The 25,902-nt window shown below is 39.7% G+C and overlaps 1 protein-coding gene across 6 annotated transcripts in view; it reads left to right on the plus strand.

Moving 5' to 3' along the window:
* Positions 1–25,902, plus strand: part of cacna2d2a (calcium channel, voltage-dependent, alpha 2/delta subunit 2a) — a 138,900-nt gene that overhangs the window by 66,348 nt on the left and 46,650 nt on the right. For 2 of the 6 annotated variants that reach the window (XM_072381975.1, XM_072381977.1), the window contains exons 4-6: positions 2,127–2,186; positions 19,897–19,941; positions 24,048–24,189. In XM_072381975.1, the coding sequence (XP_072238076.1) occupies positions 2,127–2,186; positions 19,897–19,941; positions 24,048–24,189 (247 nt within the window). The remainder of the gene's footprint in view (positions 1–2,126; positions 2,187–19,896; positions 19,942–24,047; positions 24,190–25,902) is intronic. The other 4 variants (XM_072381976.1, XM_072381978.1, XM_072381979.1 and 1 more) reach the window with 3 other exon arrangements.

Here is a 25,902-nt window from a genome sequence, read left to right on the forward strand (position 1 = left end):
CCTTGAGGCCTGGGGAAACCTAGATACTGAGGCACAAGATGGATGGATGGCGGGAGGGAGGGATGTACTGTTGGGAAGAAAAAAACTCCAAGGCCCCACTATATTTTCCACTTGCATAACTTCCCATATGAGAAGCCTACGTTTAGACAGTTTCTTCAGTGCCAAAAGCTAAATCTTAGTAGATTATGGTAGACAGCTAAACCACACTTTAGCAGAAAATCACCATATAGTGGTGCTTGATAGTAATGAGATGGAATGTTATTTGGACAGATATTTTTGTTATGTTGATTTTTAACAAAAGCAGAGTCAAGTTACACCTACAGTACATGATCCAGATATTCAAAATGCAGACTCCAGCTTTCAAGGGTTTTTCATCCAAATTGGATGAAAGTTAGAGCACTTCAGTTTGTGAAACTGTAGATCAACTGGAATTGGACTGATGACATAAAAGCTATTTCATGGACACTTGTTGGCTATTCCTTCGTTGTCTTTTTCATCAGTTAAACTGGTAAATGTTCCAGAGTTGATTCCATTTATGTCATTTGCTTTTGAAAGCTGTTGCTTTCCACAATATGCAGTCAAAGGACCTTTCAGTGCGAGTGAGCCAGACCCTCCTTACACTACAGAACCAAAACAAATCCATCAGGGAGATAACATATTATTGCTAGAAGTGGCCAAATCAAAAGTTTGGCTCATAAAAATACATACTATGGAGCCTGCCAGAATGAGTTGCCTGCATGTCCATTAAGACAACATTGATGGATGAACGGAGAATTTTTTCCATGGTTAAAAAAAAAAAAACTCTCACAACATCCAGCCAAGTGGAGAAAACTCTCAAGCAGGCTGATGTATCTTTATCCAAATTTGCCATGAAAGAAATGCAGAGAGTTTTACAAGGTGCAAATCAATGATAAGCTCAGAGAATAGAGAGGCCAAATTAGACTTTGCCAAAAATCCTCTGAAATTGTCACACTGTTCTTGAACAGAATTAGTTTGACAGAAGATCAGCCTGCTCCTCAGTGACAGAGAGAAAAAATATGGAAAATAATTAGAAGGACTCATGATCAGAAGCATCATCATCATGATCATCTTTAAAACACACAGAAGCAGTATATGATAGCATGGACGTGGATGCCTTTCAGTGGGTGCTGGGTCAGTAGATTTGACAAAAGACAGAAGCAATAGATTTAACTCTGAAGTATACAGTGACATATTATCTTCTCAAATTCATCCAAATGTAGCATTGTTGATTGTACAGCGTTACATATGGATGGATAATGACCCAAAACATACTGTAATCGTAACCCAGTTATGATAAAACTAAAGTTTTTCTGCAAGTCACAGTGTTAATTGTTAATTGTCAGTCCTGAGCCAAACTGTCAGTAATGAGCTGCAGTATATTTACATGTTAATGTAACATCTTTTTAAAGCTATTGTTCCCATCTATTTTAGCTACAAGTATGGACAAACATCCATCAGGGAAAACTGCAGACAGCTCGTCTGCAAAGGTTAGGATCAAATATAAAATAAGAGCTCATACAGCTCATTTTTACCTCTTTTGTGTAATCAGGAGTTCTTTTCGATAATCCATTCATCCATTTTTCATACCGGCTTTATCCAGTTCAAGGTCACAGGGGGGCTGGAGCCTAACCCAGCTGCCATCGGGAAGAGGCAGGGTACGGCTTGCCTATCACAATGCAGAGACAAACAAGACAAATAATCATGCACCCTCGCACTCACTGCAGTGGTCAATGTAGAAGAACCAACTGACCTAACATGCATGTTTTTTGATGTTGGGAGGAAGCAGGAGTCCCGGAGAGAACCAACGCATGCACAAAGAGAGCATGCAAACTCCACACAGCAAGGCCCCATTCAGGATTTGAACCAGGAATGCTCTTGCTGTGAGGTGATAGTGCATGCAGGTGGTTTACATTGTAAAAAAAAAAGAACATATTAAAAAATCTACCACACAAAGTGCATTTGTACTGGTCATCATTTTTATCTTCCTCTTATGTCCTTTTGCTGGGTTTTTTGCTTTTGTCTCTCGCTCTGTCGCTTTTAAACACACATCAATGTCTTACTGACTTCTGATGCTCACAATGCTGTTTTTTTGTGTTTTCTTGTAGAAACTGGCCAGGGAAGCTGAGCAGCTTCAAAAGGAGCATGTATGGCAAGATGGTGTGACGGTAAAGTAGGACACTCACTCCTCTCCCTCTTTCTCAGGATGACTTCTTTTTTTTTTTCTATTTCTTTACAAGACAAGCTACTTTATCTTCCCATCAGCAGCCTGTTCCCACCTGTTTTTAACTTCCCCTCTGTTTAGCGACTTTATTTGAAAGCCTTTAATGACAATGTGATCAGCATCACAGAGACTATCTGATGATTAGTGGGAAAAAGAAGTCCTACATTTATTCACACTCCACAAAATGGTTTACTTTTGAGGTTGTTAATTTGGTTGTCTTGAGCATTATCTTAGAGATTGAGTGTGTTTTGTTACATAGGCCATAGCAACCAGATATTTGTATTCTCTCGTGGCAGACCTTTGAAACACAAGGGATCTGCTCTTGTAACCTAAAAAGGGAAAATGGGATGTGTGCTTCTGAGCCTGTTTGCTTCTCTGACAGTCAAACATTGAAATTCCTCACAAAAACATGCACGCCGGCACATGCACACGCATTACACAGTCATGTAAAAAAAAAACAAATGCACCCAATGAAAACTGCTGATATTTTAAAGATATTTGATAAAGCAAACATTTGACCCTCTCTGAGACATTGCCTACTTTTAACAGGCGATAGAGTCAAATTACATACAGTTGACGTTGTGTGCCTGCATTTGTCACACCCTCAGACCCATATATTTAGAATCTGTGGTTCTAGATTAGGTGGACCTAGTGCTATTTAAACCTCTGACATCTGGGGTCGTTGCAGTTGAAATGTGAGGTATTACCATGGCAACATCTAAAGAGCTTTATAATAAGCCTCCAGAAAAAAAAAGTGTGGATACGTATTGTTAATTTGTTTGAACATTTATTGAAGAGACACAAGTACAAATTATACAATTTATTTTCAGTGTCTTTGCTGAGAAGCTTTACAGTATGTAGAGAATATAAACAGATCCTGGAATTTGATAACAGCAACATGCTTAAAAGTTTGGGTGGGGGTATATTAACCATTTGATGACATCACCCGCCTTTGAATGACACTTTCTTTAATAATTTGAGGAAGCTAAGTTTTGGAGTTTTACTCATCAATCTGTGTCCATTCTGGCTGATTACAAGATTGCAGCTGCTGGACAGCCGGTGCTCATAGTTGTTTGATTCTCTTCGTCATTATGTGTCATGTATTTTCCATGGGAGACAGATCTTTTGAAGTCGTGCAGAGTGAGGTTTGGCATTGTGCTACTGATTTTACCTTGATGGCTGCATATGTCTCTCCAACATGCTAATATATGCCTCTACATCAATCACAGCTTCACACATGCACAAGTCATTCGTGCCATGGGCACTGATGAACCACCAAACTAAAACAGAGTTTGGTTTTTGCTCTCTTTACTCAGAACAGCTATGAAAGTCTTTTTTTACATTTGAGACACTGTGCTAGATACCAGTTTATTTCCCCCACCAAAGCAGCTTAAGGTGGACTCATTTGACCACAGAACATGTTTTCACTGTCTTTCTGTCCATCTGAGATGAGCTGTGTGTAGAAGACTTCTGCGTTTCTGTGCAGAGTTGATATACTGTATGGCTTCCTCCTTGTGTAATACAGTATCAGGTTACATTTCTGGATGCAGCGGCAGACTATGTAGAGTGAAAATGGTTTTGCAAGGTACTCTTGAGTTCATGTGGCTGTATTGAACACGGCAGTATGATGATTTCTCATGCAGTGCTGCCTGAGGGCTCGAAGGTCACACGCATCAAACAGTGCTTTCCGGCCTTTATACACAGAGATTTTCCCGGACCATCTGAATTTTTTTTTTAGAATATCACAAACTGCCTTTGTAGAGCACCAAAGTTCTTTGCAATGTTTCATTGAGAGTTTTTTCCTTTTTAGCCCATTTATTGTTCTCTGACGACGTTTGGCACAAAATGGTGAGCTATGGCCCATTTGTTTAAATTTTCTTTATACAATAGAGTGGGTCACTGGAGACTGTGGAAATAATTTCCTCCCTACTTGTGTCTGTTCAATAAAAGTTCAAAGAAATGAATTACAGATTTTCTTGAAATGGTGTTTGTACTAAGAATCGGTGCATGAGTGTTTGTGTGACTGGGTGAGAAACAAATTTAAAAGCATTTACTGGAACCTAAATAAGGCAAAGGGTGAACAGTCATGGTCTATGAATTTTTGTGTCTTTTTGGTAGATTTCTCACCCTTTTATTTCCTTGCTTCCTGTTTTATTTTGTTGAGTTTGTCCACTTGTGTATTCTGTTTTTTTACTTCCTTGTCACACCTGGTTTCCGTTGCTGATTTCCTTACCTGTCACTCATTTTGTAATCACTTCCTCAGCATATATTATCTTGGTTTTCCTTTGCTCTTTGCCACTTCATTGATGCCCCTGTTTCCATTTAGTCAGTCTGCCACCCTTTTTTTGTTGGTAAGTTCTTTTACTTTATGTCTTTGCTTTACATCCTGACTTGGGAAGTCCTGCATTTGGGTCCTAACCACATTAAGAAACCCAAAACCCTGACATGAACCATTTACTATATAGAAGACTGTTTGATCCAAAATCCCCCCCAAAAAACCCTAACACAGTACATCTTACTGATTCAGCTATATATTTTACATCATATCAAAGAGTGCATAAAGACAGTTTGAGGCCACTTTTCCATAGTGCACATATATATATAACTGAAAGTGTGTTTTTATGAAAGATAACAGTTTTCTGCACAGCAGCAAATTCTCTTATGAACTGCTCAGAAAGAGGAATGGAGGGTTATGGTACAGCCCAGTGAAAGATAAGATTTGAATTCTATTGGAGAGTTGTGTGAGGATTTTCACATACATGAAAAGAGTGGTTAAAAAGTAAACCAGCGTCACTGACTGGTGGAGAATAACACCCACAAGAAGTTATTTTTGCTAAAGAAGGAAATAATAGTCTCCTAGACCAAGAATCTAGCTTACCTTTTCCCACTGAATATAACATTTATTGATATTTTTGTTTAATAAATTATTGGAAAATCTAATTATACCTTTTGGCCTTTATCAGTGTGCACAGTTTCAGAGAGGATTGAAAGTTTTCTTGTTCAAATATTGGGAAAAAAGTGAACTATTTCTGCTAATGTACTTTCACACACATGCACACAAATATGCATATGTGTGTGTGTGTGTGTGTGTGTATATATATATATGTATATGGGTGTGAGTGAATGTAAAAGTAAATTTGTAAATATAAATACATACACATCCAATACTTTCACATTCCCTGCTGTCATATCCTTTTGTCTCCAGGGAGACAAGCTTACTGTCATGGTACAACTCCCACAAATGGATTTTTAACCCCATGCCTCCTGGGGAATATTTGAGAAAAGGCTTTAACTGATTTAAAGTGAATAATTATTAGCCCCACTTCCCTGCAAAGTCCATTTTTATTCATGGTTGCTTACACTCTGAAGCTGTAGTCCTGTGTTGGCTGGGCTGCATCCGTCCCTCTAACCTTGCTGGTTCGAGCTGGGGGGTTGCAACACTGCTGTCCCTTCATCTTAGTCCTGAGGGGGGTTGACGCCTGCCTCTCCCCGCCCAGCTCCGATGCACCTCAATCGGATGTGAAGCCATGCAGGGAGTGGAGCCTGAGTCACAGTCCCCACACACAGCACACCTGTTCATATGTAGCTGCCTCCAATATGGCATCAATACCCCCTCAAGTGGAAAAGCTAGCACTCTCTTTAATCCACCCCTCCCTCTCCAAAACCTCTCTCTCTCTCTCTCTCTCTCTCTCTCTCTCTGGGCTTTTTCCTTTTTTTCTTTCTCATTTCAAACTCTTCCTGCCAAACCCTGGCTTCATTGTCACCTTCACTCTGTACACTTCCACCACATTCATATACCCTTCTCTTATCTGTATGTGTGTTTAATCAGGCATGAAAACAGTTGGAATATACCATATTGTTGCAAATATTGCAAATGAATCCCAATAGTGCTTCCCTATTAATAATGTATTGAGCTGATTTCATTTGCCTTTATAATTAGACCAGGTAATGAATCGCAGCAGGGGCAACCGTGAAACCATTAAAAAAATATATCACAAAGAGGTGGTGGTGGTGGGGGGGGTTGAGAGGAGTGTTTGGTGGTGGGGCGGTTAGATATGCAACATCCTTGCTGGAAGATTTTTCCCGTTTGTAGATTTTGTGCTTTCCTAATTTCTCTTTGGCTGAACACTCTGCTGACTGACAGTCTAATTAGATTAGGGCTTCGTGCTCTTTGGGCATATTAGGAGAAATGCATTGCATCTTAAACTAGCGGGTGGAGCAGTCTGTCAGATGGAGAGAAAAGGTGTTTATGCATGAGAGACGGTGCGTTTTGATAGAATTCATGTGTGTGTGTGCTCTGCTGTTTGTTGGAAGAGCAACTGTGGTTGCGATCGTGGGCGAGCAGGTATTTATTTGCATGTGTTTATTAATGGCGGCTTCTGGACCTGGCCCGGCCCATCTGCTTGCCACACCAAACTGGTGACATCATAGAAACCCAATGACACGCCTGTTCCTCATAGCGGCTGCCATCGCAGCTGTTACCGTAGCAATTGGAAAATCTCTTTTCTTTTTTCTCTCTCTTCTTCTAACTCGTGTTCGCATTCAAGCGTTTTCCTGGTGTAACTGCAGAGCCAGTGTCTGACCAGCCTGACTGCTGGACATTATGGATGTCAAAATGTTGATCATAACAACTGTTGAGATGGTCGTTCTGGGTTTTAAATCTATTTGAATGAAATGGTGTGTGAAATAGACATTAAAGTGTTGAATTGCTGCTGATTTCTCAAGGTCAGGTGTCCTTCCCTTTGCGACGCTCAACTATTGCTACTACTACTATAGACATCCAAAGGTGACACAGTCAGTTCACTTGTGCTTTACAATTCTCATAGGGACAATGGAGAACCAGCAACCTTAGAGCCAAATACCACAACTTCTGTTTGTTTTGTTAACACAAATTGGCAGGTGAATAACCTAACACTATGAAACCTGTGTGATTTGTATCCACATTGAACTTGTTTTTCTTTTTTCTTTCACAAAATCATCTTGTGAAACGCTGAATATCTTTTTGTGGTAGTTGTTAAAATGCTGTTTTTTCTCCCGGTGTTACTCACCTTTGTACAGTCCTGGCATTAGTTATGTTTTACTTGTTACATGTGCAGCAAGAGAGTTTATGGAGCAGCTACATAGCAGAAACATATTTACAAATTTAAATACAATAAAAAAAATGGAATGACATGAAGGAGGCAAATTATTATTGGACTCTCTTGCTCCAGATGAAGAAATTATATGCTAATTAAGAGATTTCCTCAATGAATCAGTTTGTAGGTAAAATGAAGAGATTGTTGCATTCCCTTGAAAACACTTGAACAGGACTGTCTTTTAAAAATTCACTGCTTTGAAAAGAGCAAATCATGATTATGGATAATACCGACCTCTTGAAAAAAAACAGCTAATATCTCCTTTCTTTTTTAAGACTACTAATAAAATCAACAAAAGATCATGAAGAACCAACGGCTCACCTAAGAGGCTCAGAAACCTTTCTGAAATGACAGTTCAGCCAAGTCTAGTCTCAAAAATGTTGCTTACAGCCAAGTCACAAGTTGGTAACATAGCAGAACCGAACTTTTGCAACATTCTTAATTCTGTGAGCCTCTGGCCCACGGGCATCTGTTACTCAACTCAGTCATGCTTTGATATGTCGTCTGCAAACACGTAGAGCTTACGTAAAATTCAGCTGTCCTCATTTATTCAAATGAAATCAGCCAAAGACTCACAGATCCTGCTGTTAAGCATCCTAATGCCAGACACTGCAGGATGCCCTCAGGTGTCTAATGTCCATACCCTGTTGGATCAGAACAAAGGGGATGTACACATGGTTTTAATGTTTGGTCTGATTGCTGCGTATTTCCCTCAGTAGCAGATGAAGACCATAAACTGAGCAAGAAGAGCGTGTATGATGAATAGATATTTAGGAGAAAGTTTGGGCATCTTTCAGTCGGAAGGTAGTTCGTTCAATCCCCCAATTTACTCAATCTACATGTTTAAGTATCTTTGAGCAATATACTCAACTCAACATTGTACCCCAATGTGTTCCTCACTTGTAAGTTACTTTGGATAAAAGTTTTTCCTAAAGTAATTCAATGTAGCCACAACTGGCTCATCGACTATCAGAGTTTAAGGTAAGGTTTGATCATTCTGAAACATGTAAAAATTCTGTCAACCACTTTTTTTCACAAGAGTAGGTGGTTTGACAACTTTGTAAAATTACCTTTGTTGTAGATTTTAATGAAATGAAAGATTATCTTTGGTTATCATTATTCTCAGACTAATGCTATGATCAACAACATATCAGCTACATTAACGTCGGCTACTCATCTTACATCATGAGGCTGCTGATGATGACCACTATCAAATAGCTAAAGAGGGGTTGACACGAAGCGCAACACATCGAAACCGAGACACAAGATTGGGTGAAAGACAGGACGGAGATTGTGGAGATTGGAGGAAGACATGTCCTTTCATTCAGATTGTGATGTGGCAGCTGCTGTACGTTGGAAATGCATTAGTGATAATAGCTGTGCCATTAGGAGAAAGAGGGACACACTGTTGATGGGCTGCCATGATGAAACCAGGGAGAGGGTGAGACAGAAAGAGTCACAGAGAGGGGAGAGAGGTGTGGGTGAGAAAGCAAGTGAGTGAGAGAAGAAGGTATAAGAGATGGGGGGAAAACGGGAAACAGAGATGGAGCCATCTTCCAGGCCATTTACTGCAATCATCACTCTCTAATCAATCAAGCCTTTCATCACAGGACAACACAGTCTCCCCTTTTCCATCTCTTCTTCCCTCTCTGCCTCTCTTCTCATCTCCTCTCAGCTACCCACCCTCATACATAACACAGTAGTATTAGTGTGACCTCTTCTGGCTCTCTGCTCATGTATGTTTAGCAGGACCCTTATACTGGAACACCCACTAATAAAATTCAGCAGTGCACACTGTACCCCACGGTGAGCTTTCAGTAATCTTTTAGATATGTTACATATTTTCTTAAATATATTTTGTGCAAAATTAGTAGTAGATACATTTAGCCAGTATTTAAGCCAAGCTACCTGCCCTCAAGTCACAGTAGAGCCCCTCAGAAAATGTAGCATGATCTGAGCTGCAAGGGTTTGTTCACTTGACCAAGTTGGGCTCCTTTTATGACTCTATTCGATGTAAGTGGCCCTTCAGAGGAAATGAGTGAGAATCATTGTGGCACCTCTCAGCCCTCAAATCTACCAGCACCATTAGTCACAAAATACTTTCATTTTTACAAAGGCAGGACAAATTGAAATTCAAATTAGTTTGAAACAGACAGAAATAAAGACATATGTCACTTTGGGGTTATTTTATCCCTCTTTGCTTTTTATTTGTTATTTTTCGCTTTGGTTGAAAAAAAAAAGTACATGAAAAAAGTTTCCCAATATGATTACAATCCACACTCTATCAACTATACCATGAAGAAACTGCCAATTTGTTCAGGTGCACAAATTGTGGTATATGTTTTCTAATCTTTCCTGCTACATTTTGATCACTTTTCTTCTTCCCATAGCTATTAGGCAAAATTAACCCAAGATATATTGTTATTTACTTGTATTATAACACCTACAAATAAAGATGGACAGTATATTAGCTGTTCACTCTCCATGTTTAATTGCTTTTTTATTTGGGTTACAATAATAGGCAAACAAATCTTGTCTATTTTACATAACCATCATTTTGACCTGGTGTTAACTTACTGTAAGTCTACTTCTTGAACTGTGTCTATTCCTCATTTCTAAAAATAAAATAAATAGCCACTGTGCTTGTTAAAAAAATGCCCATATATTTTCATTGAAAGACTCATGACAACCAAGACTTAAAAGGATCTCTGCTGCAGCTGTCTAAGGGTGGTGAGCCATGTGAGCATTTTTTTTAACAGTTGTTTAAAACCCTAATAAGCAAAGCCTATTTTTGTTGTGAGCAGTTGGTATTTTTTCACTTCCTTGTGGCTGTGCTTAGACAAGCACGTAATGGAACTCATATTCTGTGTTATCACTGAATCCTAAGCTATGGAACAAAATTCCATCTGATTGCCACTGCAACGGATGAAATAAGGAGGGCTTTGTGAGAGAAATCCCTATGCAGTATACAGTTTAGCTACATTCAAAACACAATTTATTCCCTATCAAATGTGTTTGATGGTGTGAATGCCTCAGTATAAAATGGACTAAAGTATATTGAATCTATACTATACTAACACAGCATGTAAATTAATATTATGTAAATAGAAATTTCACTGTAAATTTCCATTTTAACTGCAGCTTCTCTCCCCTCCTTATCTGTCCTGGTGCCTCTGTTCATTTTCAATCAACTGCTGCACTGCTCACAGCTTTGATCACACTTTTGGTTGCTGTGGTGACCTAACAATTTGGTAATTTCAGTATCTTGATTGTAGACTACTGTAATTTGTTTAAGTGGTGCTCTCCAACATGGAAATGTCCTTTTGACATTTTTTTTTCCCAGCTCTGACTCTCTACCTCATCTTCTGTGGCTCATTTCCTGCATTACCTCTACTGTTTCACTGTGTCAAGAACTCTTTGAATAAAAACTCCAGCTGCTCTGCTCTCGAGCAGAGGGACATTGCAAAGTCAAAGATGACTATGAGAGGCATTAAAGTAAAGGAACAGCTAGTGAGAGAAGCTGAGGTAAAAAAGAACATGGAGAAAGAAAAATTAGGGTGTGTCGGTAGGTCTACTGTCAGGAGTGGCTTGGCCAACTCTAATGCAGCCTGGTGCCAGGAGGCACTGTTTGGAAAGTGGCCCCCATGTCTAAATCCCACTGATCGATCCCCCTGCCTCACAGGAGATGGGAATCAATAGTCAGAGAAATCCAGCGAGCCACCTTACAGATGTTGATTTTCCCATTTCACCACATGACTAACACCCATGAAATGTTATTCTAAAGGGTAAACCTGCTGCTTCTTGGCCCCTCCGGTCAGAACAGAATCATCAAAAGAAGTATGGGCTTGTAAGCATGGGCTTTTTAAATAGACAAAATTTAACAAATTTACAGCTAGTTTTTCAGCCATTTTAGTTTAGAACTGACAATAAAGGACAAGAAATTAGGGTAGAGAGAGATAGAAATCTGCTAGACCTAAATGAACTTAAAACAAGGATGTTACAGTTCATAATCGATGTCCTCTGTCTGAGCAGCTTGTGAGTGGTGAATTTGGTTAAGTTTTAGAGATGCTTGGTGTATTGTCTCCCTGCTATCCTGCCTGTCTGCAGAGATCTTAAAACAGGGTTCCCTTTGTCATTTGAATTTTCAAATCACTGAGAGAGACAGCAAGGCATCTGATGGAAATGATTATGGGGTCGAAAAATAACAGGTTTCCTTTTGCCTGCGCTGATTGTTGATTGGGCACTCTCAGTCAGCCTGAAGAGAGGGGGTGGTGACTTTTCAGGACTGCTATGAACTAGCAGTGGGAAAATGACTGAAAGATATCAGTGAAATGAAAATATGTATTCAGCCCTTCAAGAAAAGTGGAACCTGGAAACATTTTGCTCAGATAAATGGAGCACCAGTGCTGAACCAAACCGTGGTGTGATGTGATAGTAGCTCCAGACATAATAACAGATTGCACAGGATTGGTCACTGCAGCTACAGATGCTGTAAAATGTTAGACCTGGACACTAATTGCTTTTGTTCTATCAATTCCCTCTGGAATCCAATGATAGCATTAATATTGCCGTGGCCTGTTATCTTATTTGTCTTCATTCGATGTTACAGCACCCTTTTCCTGCTTTTCCTGTCATGATCAGATTGGGGGCTTGTTTGCGAGATGTTGGCATGCGTGTGTCATGTTGGATAGGCTTTTTATCTGGCATTGTGTCCATGCAGGGTAGAGATGCTATCAGCATTAAAACCTGCTCCTCAATGGAGCCCTGTCAGCCAACAATGGAGAACAGCATTACCCAGAGTGCAGCAGGACAAAGGCTTCTTTCCTTATCTCAGGATTGGAATATTCACAGAGTGATTTAACTGCTTTTACTAAGGGGGAAGTGTCAGGCTCTGAAAGAAAGAGACAACACAGCAAAGATGGGAAGAAGAGAGCCAAAGAGGAGAGGAAGGGAGAGAAGAAATAATAAGACCTGCAGGATGTTTACAAAGAAAGATTTAAATTGTGGAATGAGCAGATTTGTGGGTGAAATTGGGGGCATGAGATATAACTGAAGTATATGTTATTTTATTTAAAATATGATTTATTTAATTTTACAATATTCAAGACTTCTCTCTGTCACATTTTCTCTTCCTCTTTACACTCACTTCCTCTCTGTCTTGGTCTGGTGTCCATCTCTCTGAGAGTCTTTGAAGTGAGTGTGCAGTTCGGAGATGGCGCAGCTTTCTGTCTGAAGAGGGGCAAGGCACTGATGATGTGTGCATGGAGAATGCCATTGACTTTGCTGAATTTGCAGCTTTAATCTGGGGGCACATTTGTTTATTGGCATACAAATGAACATCTGCATGAAGCTATGCTTGGACGCCATGGTCTTAGCAGTTCCCTAATCGCTTAAAAGCCTGGAGATGCATAGCATGTCAATGAGAAAGCGGGAGAGAGGGAGGCAGCCGCGCCCAAGGCCTCCGTCATGCACTTCTTTATCTGAGATTCACTTCAGCTCAATAACTCTTTCCCTTTCTCACTTTCTCTGTCCTCCAGGCCAACAGTTTAATTTTCAGTAAGCTGATTGACTCTTTTATTGACTTGACATTATAAAGAGGCATTTGGAACTATAAAATAATCTCTTATTTTATTTGGGTATCTGCAGCTATGATGACACAGTGCTGCTAAGATGGTTATTCTTCCAGAAAGATCTCCTGTCTTTCACAGCAACGCTGAAGTTCTGTGAGAGTTTTGGTTATGTATTTGATCAAGGTCCTGTCCCATTTGTTCCAATCAGCCTCTGAGCTCTGTTAATACTTTAGCAATGTTTTTCTATTTTGCCAGAAGAAGCATTTGAAACATCAGCTGGAATGTTGGGCAAGAACACGCCGTCCTTGCACTGGCTGCTTCACTGGAAAATTCAGTGACTTGCAATGTCTTAATTCATGCAGTGAATATCTATACACCCACACCCACACATAATGCATAACATTGCTTAAATGTTATGAAGAAGACATAAAATGTTGATACTGCTACACAGATATGTGCTTACTACCTTTCGCTACAAGAGTATTGTCTGTATAAAACTGTCCTGCTGTGGAAAAATGGTTAGGGGCTCTAGTGTAGAAGATACAGAGGTTCCTACTATTGGTTATTTTTATGAGCCTCTGGCAGAGGGTCTGCTGAACCTGATCGAGCCCTGTTGTGGCGAGCCAGAAGAGGTTGCATACTTAACATTTCCCTGTTACTCTGTGGTGTCTCTGCAGCCTCACTTGACTGCAGACGAATCAACAGTTATGCTATTGTTGTAGAAACAGCTGGGCTTTACAAAGTTGACAAACTACCATTTCTTACTTTGCTTCTTTGCTATCCTATTAGAAGTCTTTTTATGTTTACATATTTCCCAAAATTCTCCGGGTCAACCTCTTGTTCCTGCAACAGAAACAGTGGATGACAGATTTCCCTCAGGGTGCTTTAACAGAATGTAAACGCTAATAAACTTAAAACAGACACTGTTTAGATCACATAAACAAAAGTCTCGTATTGTAACTAGCATTCAGTTATCAAAATCCTTTAAATTAATGGTATATTTATTGCAACTAGTTGCAATAAATATTAATAAAATACCAATAAAATTAATTGCAACTATTAATAACTTTGTAGAAAGGCACTAATTCATCTTTGAGGCCATCTGTTGATTGTTTATAATGTTGAAGATCTTATCCAATTTTGCTGATTGAAATTGGGTTAACAAACATTTAGGGATTCCTCTCAGTAAAACACAACATAAGTCAACAGCAATACCCTGTTGCCTCTCATAGAAAAGTCAGACAATAAAGCGATGGCTTCAAGAAAGTAGGATTTCATCCCGGATTGTTGGATTATTGCAGATAAACAATGTGTGGATCGAATGTAGATTAGTTGAAAGTTTAAAGAGGACGGGGGACAATCACAGGAGATCTCATCACAAAGATGACCGTGCCTCACAATCCTGCTGTATATTTAGCTTTTGTATTTTCAACAGCTACTGGAACTCTTAATTTTAATATGACGTCTGTCTTTCTGCTACAGAACAAAGCTAATGGACCAGCAACAGTATGAATATTAGCAAGAGTAGCCCATATAAGACTGCCCCTAAGTGGCAGCAACATGCTTTAACACAGAGACATGTGTTTGCGACACTGTGTGAAGCACCAATGTAGAGAGGATTCAGAACCATGCTGAAGCCCTTAGACTGCATTGGTTTTATATACCTAATAAACTATCAAAGTGTATAAGTTTATATGGTCTTGCTCTCCGAATAACAACGCAGGAAAACATTTCTGTGAATAAGCATTGCATCTGCACTCGGTACAACATTAACTACTGGAAATCAAAACGGAACCAAAGGTATTTACGCTCCACCTCTTTAACTCAAGATCACAGTGGTTAAAGGGTTTTTGTATCTCTGACATATTTTTACAAGTCAGTGATTAATTTACCTCTGTTCACCTTTTCACATTCATACAAACCTATGGGCCATATAAACTAAATGAAATGAGCTGAGCAAATTAGTTTCTGATGGCATTCACTTGATTTCCTCTTTGACATCTGTCCTTCTTGTAAGAATGCCCTTGTGTAGCCTATACATTTCCATTCTCCAGAAGAAATTGAATGTCAGTCATTACATGCTGAACATATGTAAATTGTAATGCATCTGTTTGCCATGTGTGAGCATGTGCTAAGGCTGGCTGATTGCACCTCTCATTGAAGAGTCCTACTGTAGAATTTTGTGGAGTATTATCCTATTCGAATGCATTTTGTTTTGTGCCATTTGACACCCAATAATTGGTTATATGGATACCAGGAAGCAAAAGAGGCAAGAAAGAGATAAAGAAAGAAATTAGATTGTATTTCTCTATAACAGCTTTTCTGGATACTTTACTCACTGTGTACAATCCGAAGGTTTTTGTTCTTTATTATGGCAGAATTTTCGCTCTTAGAGAGCTTGGTGTGTGTGTGTGTGTTGATGTGTACCTTATGGGCTGGTGCGCACGGGTTAATGAAGAGCAGTAAATGAAATCCTTTATTGTGTTTGATATAATGTCAGCTTCCATTAGAGAAACTGGTGCTAGGAATGATTGCAAGACTATCGAGGCCAGAGGAGAGGTGCACTGTGTGTGTGTTACTGCATGCTTGTGTGCACACCCCAGGGCACGGCAGAGGCACAGAGTGTGTTCTGTAATTATAAAATCATTAGCAGGTGTCCAGAGGAGATATGAATATGACTGTAATCTGTCCCCACCCATGATGGAGCGCTTGTCTCACACTCAAATGTCAACCTGTCTCAGCCAGCACATTTAGAAAGCTCACAAATTCAAATTCAAAAGATTTAGTCCTGGCAACTATACTCTGTACTTCTATGTATGGCAGCATTTTATCTATACCAATCTACCTGCCATTTTTCATTTACTACTGTTGCCCTGTACATTATTTGATAAATCACCTGTCAAGGTCTTCTTCTCATATATAGAAATTTGGGTTTTTTAAATGTTTTGACCCCTTATCTTAAAGAGGATTATGTGCTTTAACTGTGCAACTACAAGCAAGAGATGACTTTGAAATAACATGGAAGATATATTAATTACAGTAAAATATGCTGGATGACAAAGATCTTTACCATCAGACAGATGGACAAAATATATGCAGGCATGTATCTGGTCAGACATGAAAACTAGCAGACATTGTAGCACTGGCGAGGAGACAAAGTCACATTGTAATCTAGAGCAGAAGGGTGGTTTCTATAGCAACAGTAGGCATCTAACCTACGTGCTGCCGCTTTTGCTGAAATCTGAAATTGGCGAGATGTGGCTTGTATTGAGGAAAGAGAGATGGGAAAAGATGAAGATAAGACATGGCAGGGAGGAGGAGGAGTGATAGAGCAAAAGAAGAAGAGAGGAAGCAGATTGAGATAAGGCTGAGGAAAGGAAGCGGGGTAGGAGATGAGCAGGGGAAGATTGATGGAGGGGAGGGGCTGGAGATCACCAACTGACCTCAGTGTTTGTCTCCCGTTTGGAATTTGTTGGTCCACTCGGTGTGATAGATTTAATTTACTGATAGCACTTTGTGTCAGAGGGACTTTCTAAGACTTTTACTTGTGCATTAGGTGTGAGTGTATTGAGCCTTTGCAGATGCACGCTACACATATCAGTGTGTATATTAAAAAGTGCGTTCAAAATGTATAAGATCATGCATTATATCTCTGCATGTCCCTACAGCAAGGAGATCAGTGTGGGATAATTGCTGGCTTTGCTGGCATCGAATCAAATGTGTGTTTAACCCAGACTCTGAGCCCATAGAGACCTGTGACCAGCCGCACCAGATGGCCTTTCTACACTGATGCTGCTCAGAGGGTCACGGTGGCCTCGGACTCATTAACATAGAGCCATTTCTTCAGTGCATTCTTGTGTGTGATTGGATATACCATCTATAGTTCAAATGACTGTGAAAACTACCCCATAGTTATGGGATACCCCATAGAAGTTTATCTATTTCCTGTTTCTTTAACATTGTTTTGATCTATTTACTGATGCTGATAATGCTGTGGTTTTATTCTTAGTGGTGATGGAAAATCAGCCGTTCCCCTCGAGACACAGAAAAGATACCAGATGGCCCGTTTTGATCAACAGCACACAGAACCTAAAAGTCCAAGGTTTCTTACAGAAAGCTGAAATATTATTTCAGGCCCTGGGTCTTTTATATTTCCACAGAGTTCTGAGGGTAGATCAGACAGTTAAGTCTGTTGAGGTGTGAAACTTTGCTTCTTACTGTTGGGACTATCACACAGCAGTCAAATGAAAAAGTGAGCTTCATTTTTATTATTATAAAATAGTTAATTCAAACATTTCCACAGATTATGTGCGTTTTCATTTCTGCCGTGGAATGTAACCATTAGGAAACAATTAGACGTTAACATTTTATTGCTCCGATTCAATGCTTTCTCGCTGTGATCGGTGCTTCCTGTTCTCCACAGAAGACACCCAAAGCAGTTGACGTGTATTCCAGCTGAATTCATGAACAGTCAGTTAATGTTTCACATTACTATGGGTTGTTGGAGAATAATGTTTTATTCCTTAGGTAAAGATATTCTCGTTACAATGACAACTATCCCCTTTTATTAATTCTGCATTTAACCAATGCAACATGCAATGTGCCTGTCTGTTTGTGGCATGTTGAAGAGGGCATAAATGTCTGACTTTGAATGTTGTGTTCATAAACCGTAGCAATTATTCCTGCTGTAGAGGGTTAACAGATTTTATCAGCAGTTGTGGAGATCAAACTTAGAAAGAAATATAGAGATAAAATGCTGGGATTACTCAATGGGTTAGGATCATTTAGCACTGAAAGCCTCAACCAGAATGTTCAGGGCAATCTCAAAAGTACTGCCTTACCTACCAGGGCCATTATCAAAGGTAAGATATCTCCTTAGAAACGTTGTTCCTACAGTGGAAATGTGTGAAGAAAAGGACCCCCAAAAGAGACTGATACCTGAAAAAGGCTCCTGTGGTTAAAATGCAGCTAAAGGCAGGTGGCAATTAAAGAGAAACCAAACATAAAATGTGTTTGCGGCTCTGTTGCATAGATTGTCTTACAGCTGCAAAGATGAACATATTCTTTGATCATATATCATTAGGTATTACATGATAGTTGTGAAGGGTACTGTCCAAAAAGTGCTCACTTTTGTTCAGTCTGGTTTGAATTACACCCTCTTTGTGTATTTTATTTGTGATAAGGTGCAGTAATAAAGTAGATGCAAACAAAATAAATTGTAAAATGAAATTGTAAAGTGTAAAGAAGGGGCTCTGCAGATTGGATGCCTATACTGAAGCCTCTCTTCACTCCTTATTTGACTGTTTTTTTTAATGTTCTCTGTGTTTGAGTAAAGATGCTGAATGGTGTCCCTTGAGTGCCAGGAACCGGGCGTTTACTTACAGGAAGCAGTTCTGAATAATCAGTTGTAATGCCGCAGTAGAGTGAGTAAACTCTTTAGAAGAGAGGAACCGATCTTGGCAGGACTGGGCTTCAGATCAATCCTCCTGGCAGATACAACAGTCTCACTCACACTATTTCTCCATTCTCTCTGCAAAGGCATGGGCTATTTTTAGCAGTTCTTTCCCAGCTACTCCCTCCACCACCACCCATCTCCTTTCTCTCAATTCATCCCTTCATATCAGTCCGACCTGAGCTTCCATCCCTAACCTCAAACTTAACCCAGTGTACTCCCTGAACAATCTGCTCTGATCCCTCCACTCTGCTTCTTTCCTTCCACCTTCCTCCTGAGCTCTTTCAGAGCTGGGGAGCAGAGGGAGTGCTGGTAAGTTGAGGAGATGTATCTGGGGGGGGGGACTCTGCTCCTCCTTTGTATTTTCCTTTCGCATCTGTCTACGTCCTGTGTTTGGTTTAGGTTCATGATCTGGTCCAAGAAGAACTCCTTAAGTGAGTTATTTGATTTTTTTTTATTAAAGGGTCTGAGAGAAAGTTGAGGGCTAAGAGAGACATAAAGAATCTGTGCATGAGGAAAAAGCTGTGAAACTGTGTGTATTTATTGAGGGAAAATGAGACCATGCGTAAAATAGCAGGAGAAAGATTAAACTAATGGTGAACAAAACAATAATAGTGAGCAAGAACTAAAGAAAGAAAAGTCTCAATAAAGTAAGGCAATACCTTAAAAGAAGAGTATTTCTCTGTCATCAGTCTTCACCTGTCAGACCATGACCACAGCTAGTGAGGGCGATACAGTCACTGTGGTGCCCTTGAGAGCGTGTCCTCAGCCAGCCTCCTCATGATAATGAGGCAGACCACACAGACGCTGCCCGCTGCTTCAGCCCCTGACCGCCCTCACGCCTGCCTCTATGGCAGATAAGGATGCAAGCTCAGAGGAGAAGAGGACGTCTGGGAGGCTAAAGTCCTTGGTATGGGGGTGGATCAAGTGTAAAAGCTTGATGGTAAGAGGATGAATCTTGGGCTTTAGCTGGTGGATGGAAACTTAAGTTATTAATTAGAACTAAACAGTGTAACACAGTGGCATAAATTTTTATTCCTCTCCGTTTTGAGTTTGTGCCCTCTTGTGAGAGTTATTTGCCTGGGCTGAAAACACAACCAGCTGAGGTTAATAAGTCTCCCACAGAGAGTCATCTTTTGAGTTTATTCTACTCCCACTGCAAACCATTTGAGCATACATCGCTGTGCCGCACAAACAAAGCACAAACGGTTTTCCGCTGCACTTGTGTTTAAAACACAAGTTCAAACATGTGCCACATATACCACATCGTACTTAAAAAGCATCACTCAGATGCATTACATTCCTCAGTATCTTCTCGCCTTTCATTCCACATCACACTACTCCTGTGTTCTGTGATGCTGATTATATTCTCATGCTGAACAGTGTGATTGAATATAACCATGACTCTCTCTAGCTTTCCACCACAGGTCGCGGATGATATAGGCGCTGCTATATCTTCTTTCATCATCTTTCTTCTTACTTTTCTTTTCTGCACAGGAGAATGCCATTTCATACTACGATTCCAAAGCGGATTCAGACTATGTGAGTACAGTGCGGACTGCTTCTCTCTCCCCCGTCTGCTTGCCTTAACCCCACTAAATCTTCCCTGATCCACTTTCTACCTTCCCCTTCTACTATTTCCTGCAAGTCCTCTCCACCCCTCCCCTTGGCCTTCTCGGTGTTGATGCTCTCTCTTCCCTCGGTCATAGGATCCTGCTCTGTCTGTGTGCATTAGTGAGGTGACACTGTTGTATGGTGAGTTGGTATGATAGAGCACGGGCAGGCCAACATGCATGTGACAGGGAATTCAGTTTCCTTCTCCTGATGTAATTTCCGGAGTTTTCTCTCTCTCCCAGACACAGCTGTATTAGAGGCGTATCTGAACTGCGGGGTGTGACAGAAGTATGTCCATAAAAACACGTCAGACCTTAACACAATCCATATCACAGTTTCAGACAGTAGGGAAGCACTTTTCATGCATCTAATTCATAGCAAAAAACATAAACGGCATGCAAATAAGGGCAAGCAGGCTGGGTAAGCTCCACAAGTCATCGGTCTCACCATGCCGCCACTCTGGCTGCAGCTTGCAGTTCTTCCTCAGGATAGCCACTTGGAACCCATACCCCCTGATTTATTAAGTTTGAGTGTGCAAGACTGCAAGAGTCCCTTTGTAGATCACCAGAGCACAAAAAGATGGGAAAAGAAGTAAGAAAGTGAAGCAGAGGAGCAATAAATCATGGTGGGATTTTCTCTTTGTGCATGCCTATCTCGTGATTAATGACACAGCACTTTAGAGCCTGTCAGCTCATCTAATTGGAGAGCATCGGTCACCATTAACATGGCACACTGAGGCCGAGCCAGTGACACACCTCTGACCTTCACATCACCAACCCTAACCAACGGCAGAAGACAAGCAGAGGTCATTTCTCTCTGAAATCCTACCGGTATCCTAAAAGTGCTCCCCTTTCCTGCTTCACTCAATGGCTTTTCAATCAAGTTCTGCTGCTTGAATAAAATTCTTTACGGTTAGCAAGATGTCATACAAAATTGCTTTCAAGTAAAGGTAAGTCATTGGCACACTCTTTTCCCTCTTGTAGGCTATACCTTGTTAATTTATCCTCTTGTCACTGTGCCCTTGATGCAAAAGTGCAATGGGATGTGCTAAAGCATGTGTTACGTTCATTCCAGTGTTGAGGATGAAAAGCATTTTATTTGCCACTTTTCAGGTTTGTTCAACAACCTTCAATCCTTATTCTGTTGTATTTGATTAGGTTTCTGCAAATGTACTTTTTTTTTACCTTAAAGTTAATTTTGACCCTGGGTTAAAATACATTTATTTATGAAAAGCAGACACGTGTAAAACGTAAAAAAAAAAAAGAAAAAAATGTAGCTTTTACTTATGCAAAGAACAGTCAACACATCCTGGTTAAAAATGAAAACATTCCTTGGTCTGAGACTTTCAATGAGATACATTAGTCTGTCTGGTAGAAAATTATCGTCAGTCATGTCTCTGAGTAGTAATTTACTTGTAAGACAACCATCAAATACATAAAAGGCATTATTACAAGACTGATTATGAAACTTTTCATTTGAAATCGATTATTTCTGCTTGTCAGCTGTTACAAACTATGCTGCCTGTTAAATATTTAAGCAGATATTTATCAATGTTTTCATCTATAGAGTAATCCTTGTTTATTTGAAGGACTTTATCTCCATCACAGAACTGCATGCTCTCTTTGATCTAAAGACACTCATATAGTCACAAGTGGCATGTTTAAGGTTAGCCTTGGTCAGCTGAAGGTGGGACTGAAAAGAAGCTTGGAAATGTCATCTTTGGCCTCTCCAGCCTTTAATTAAACTTTGAGAATGAGGAGATAAAATTAACAAATTGTTTAATGAATCGAGCAAAACAGGTGGTGGATGGTTGAGGAAAATGAACCAATCAGTCTTTCCTGTATGGATTTATTCAGCTTCTAATTAGACACTGCCTTGGTTAATTATGATTGGGCTCTTCTGGAGAAGGAAAAAAGAAAAAAAAGACTCTCGTACCGACCATGAGAGAATTAGTGTCACACTGAGTGATAAACAGACACCTTAACCTCACTGTTAGTGCTGTTTAAAAACCAAAATCCCTAACCTAGTCAGGTTCACTGTTACTGATTTTATCAATCTGTGTTCCATTTCCCTCAATAGGATTTGCTAATTTTTTGGCTAACTTTCCAAGCTAACTATTACTAACGCTGTAGCAATAGGTTCGCTGATAGAGGTTGGACAGTGCTATGTGTACAACTGCCAAATAGTGTATCATGCATGGGGCAGCCACATTAGATTTTGAATTAGGGGCATGTGAGTTAGAACTCTGACTTTGAGGTGGGGGGACTTTTTTTTGCTACCGGGAAGCTGACTATTCAAACCTCTGAGTTCAAACCCTGACCGCAATCCAATGCTGCTGGTATTAGTTTTGTAAATAAATTAATAAGCTTAATGAGTGTTAACTTTCTTGTAATTTTGAAATCAAAGCTCTATATATCAAATGGTGATAGGAAAAGTGTGAAATACAAAATAAACTACCGCTAAAGTTTATGCGTTTACTGTTTCGGTCACACATTCCTGTAGCTTCTGATTCTTGGAGGAAGCCATCCTTCTTTGGCTAATTCACTTCTTTGCCTTTTTGCTTTTCCTTTTAAGAAAATGCTCTGAAATGTCGAAATAAAAGCTTTAACTATATTACTTTAAGAAATTTTGAATAACTTTTTAATTGATTACTGGTGATGGAGTACTGATTCATGTCTTAAATGATGATGCTCATTTTCTACTCACACTCTGATATTACACAAGTTGTAGACATGGAAACTTGGTCATGAGCTGGTCTCTGTCACAACACTATCTTCGGTATCTTACTCTGTTTACGTCAGCTGAGGCTTCACTCAACACTCCCCTGGCTTGTCCCTACAGCAGCTTGTAATTGTATTTTAATAGTCAATTAGACTCAACTCATCAATCATTTTCTGCAATGGACATGGGTTTTTGATTCAGATCATTCAAAACAAACAGTTTTCAGTCATGTCAGATCCAATTAACCCATGCTGTTTTATCTAAATAAAAAGAGCATGTTGACCTCATTCCAGATTCTTTTATCACTTTTGTTTGAATTCGTAAGGATGGTCTAAGATGGGGATTTTCTTTTAAAAATGTTTAGTGAATGAAGTTTAATGAAGGGTAGCTAGTAAAGGAGGAACGACAGAGTGATATGTTTAATAAAGAGTCAACTGTTAGTCCTACATTTTATTTTCTGAATTCAAGATAAAGCTGATAAAGTGAGTCAGACAGCGGTGTTATTTCTAGCTACCCTTTTTCCCAATCCTACAATCATCTCATCTTGTGGGAACAGATGCAGATTTATCTACATTACTTATCAAGATTAAAAACATAAATGTCAGTTTCTTAAATTTCCATTTCCTTTCTATTCTGACTCCTATATATCTGCCACTTCCCTAACACTCCATCTGTCCATTAGTCGTTTCTAATAAATTATAGTGGACTACCTGGAAAAAAACTGAGGCTGAATATACTTTTTTTTTTTTTAAAGGTTTAAATGACATTTAAAGTGATAAAAGCAAGGGAGAAGAGTGTCCGTTCTGCTTTTATATGCTTAATAGATATACTTTTATTCATATGGGTTGGATACTAAACTGTGATTAAGTGGTGCAGGTTAAATTATTTGTGGGGTTAATTCATCTGGCACCTCTCATGTCTGTGATAGTCATCACAGCTACTAATGAGTGTGTCTCTCTGTTTGGTGTCTGCTTTAATACCTGCTGTTGTTCTCTGATGAGAAGGACAGAACAGAACCACCTAATCTGAGGGCAGACAGCGGGCGGAGTAATTGCAATTATTGACCTTAACAGACCATAACTTTATCCAAATTCTGAGAGTCTGTAAGAAAAATAATACATAGTAATAATAATGTATGAATAACATAGTAATAATAATGTATGATGTAATGTATACATGTGTGTTCTGAATCCACTGTACAGGTAGTGAGAGAATACAGTTTGACATTTTTATGTTTACCCTGCCTTTTCTTTCCATTTGTTATTGTAACTCAATAACAAATGGGTGTGTGTTTGCATGCGTGTGTGTTTCAGCAGACGGAGGATGGAGAAGAGGAAGCCCCACTGGAGACCACGTCCACATTGGAACTGGAATTTGTGGATGATCCCAATTTTAAAAATAAGGTCAACTATTCCTCCAGTGCAGTCCAGATTCCTACAGACATATACAAAGGCTGTAAGTTTCAATTTCATAATGCCAATAATGTTGTAATTTGTGCTTTCTTGGTTGGAAGAAACTGGTAAAATGGTCACAAGACAGTGATTTAAAGAGATTTATGAAGCGACTGGTAATGCTGCCAGCTCTTTTATCTGTGATAGATTGGATGTATTAGAAGGCTTTTTGATTTTCATACACAGTGTCGGCTCATGGCTGGATGGCAGGGCTCTGTTCTGACTTGACCACTCCCATCTCTCTTGTTAATTTAATCTTTTCTTCCTTTGATATCAGCCAGCACTTCAGCACACTAACAGGATTTCAGATGACAGATGCTCTCTCCCACGCGATCTGAACCATATTTATTAATTTAATTTTTTTCCATGTGGGCATGGTCTCCCCTGCTTGTGGACCCTGCCCTTCCTGCCTGGCACCATGGTGGCCTGCAGACATAACACACTCCTTGGTCTGCAGCTGCCAAATGTACAAAAATGAACACATGTACCTTCTGGGATTCTCTCTCTGTTATCTACCTCTGATTTTTTGGACACTTTCTGCCAGCCTCTTTAAAGACTCAAAAAAGCAGAGCCTGTGCAGTGAGACAGGGATTTTTACTGTGACAATTTTTTCTCTCTGTTATAGTCTTGCGCTCCACTTTCTTTGTTGAACAGACAGTGTATGGCACCTGTCTGTAACAGTGCCCTCCAGCAGTGTCTCCAGACAAGTCTTGTCAGAATTAGACGCTCTCGGTTCAGGAGGACATGTCAAAGGCCAAAGCTAACTCACAATAGAGCAATCAGGCCTACACATTGTTCCTGGAGCCATTTTGTGGCAGCTCTGGTTCCCCCTGTCTGAGGATATGAGTCAGAGAATAAAGGACTCTTGATTGAGATCGGTGGAGTCTAGAGAAGTAGAGTGGCACAGTGCATGGAATTGTTGGTTTTTTTTTTTTTTATTCTGCTCAGTGGAAAATGTTTACGATTGATGTTGTTTAGTTAGCTCCCAGTGCGCGGTCTGCTGTGCTGAGATTGTCAACTGCAGATTTTGTGCCAAGGCCATTATGAACACATTTGCTGTGTTTAAGTTGTTGATAAATAGGCAGTTGAAAAGCATGTTGCTGCAAAAACGAAAAGTCGTTCTTAAAGATGCTTTGTGACCAAACAACATGTTCCATGCACGAACATACAGTTACTGTCATTTTGCATAGACATATATTGAACATGAATGTCATGGTAATAGTTCCCTTTTAGTAACATCTTTGAAGTTATCTTTGTCTTGAGTGACTGCGATACATACATTTAATTTTTCTGAAATCAATACAGTGCGCCTAATATATAGGTAAATGTTTTGTAACAAGTTGCACCTTGACTGGATGCTTTTGGTAGCCAGTTCAAAAGCTTAATGGCCAGTCAGTTATGAACTGTATTTGGGGTTATTGTCCATTCAAAGCACCCAACCAAAAGTCAGTTACATACACAGTTGAGCTACTGTTATAGCTTGACTGGGTCAATTTATTGGACCACTGTCCTTCTTCTCAGCATACATGCTCGGGAATGAAGTTATTAACGGAATTATATCCATCGGCACAATTCTGTGGCCTGTGTGGGAAAACTTTCAAGACATTCCACCATCATTAGAATGATTTGTATATCATTGCACTTGTAAGTATAGCTGAATTTACTCCACAGCAGTACTTGAATGTGTTAGCCGTCTGACAAAAGGAATAAAAATACC

This window comes from Leuresthes tenuis, unplaced genomic scaffold (genome assembly GCF_036924035.1).
Source record: "Leuresthes tenuis unplaced genomic scaffold, fLeuTen1.0.hap1 SCAF_3, whole genome shotgun sequence".
Taxonomy (NCBI): Eukaryota; Metazoa; Chordata; class Actinopteri; order Atheriniformes; family Atherinopsidae; genus Leuresthes; species Leuresthes tenuis.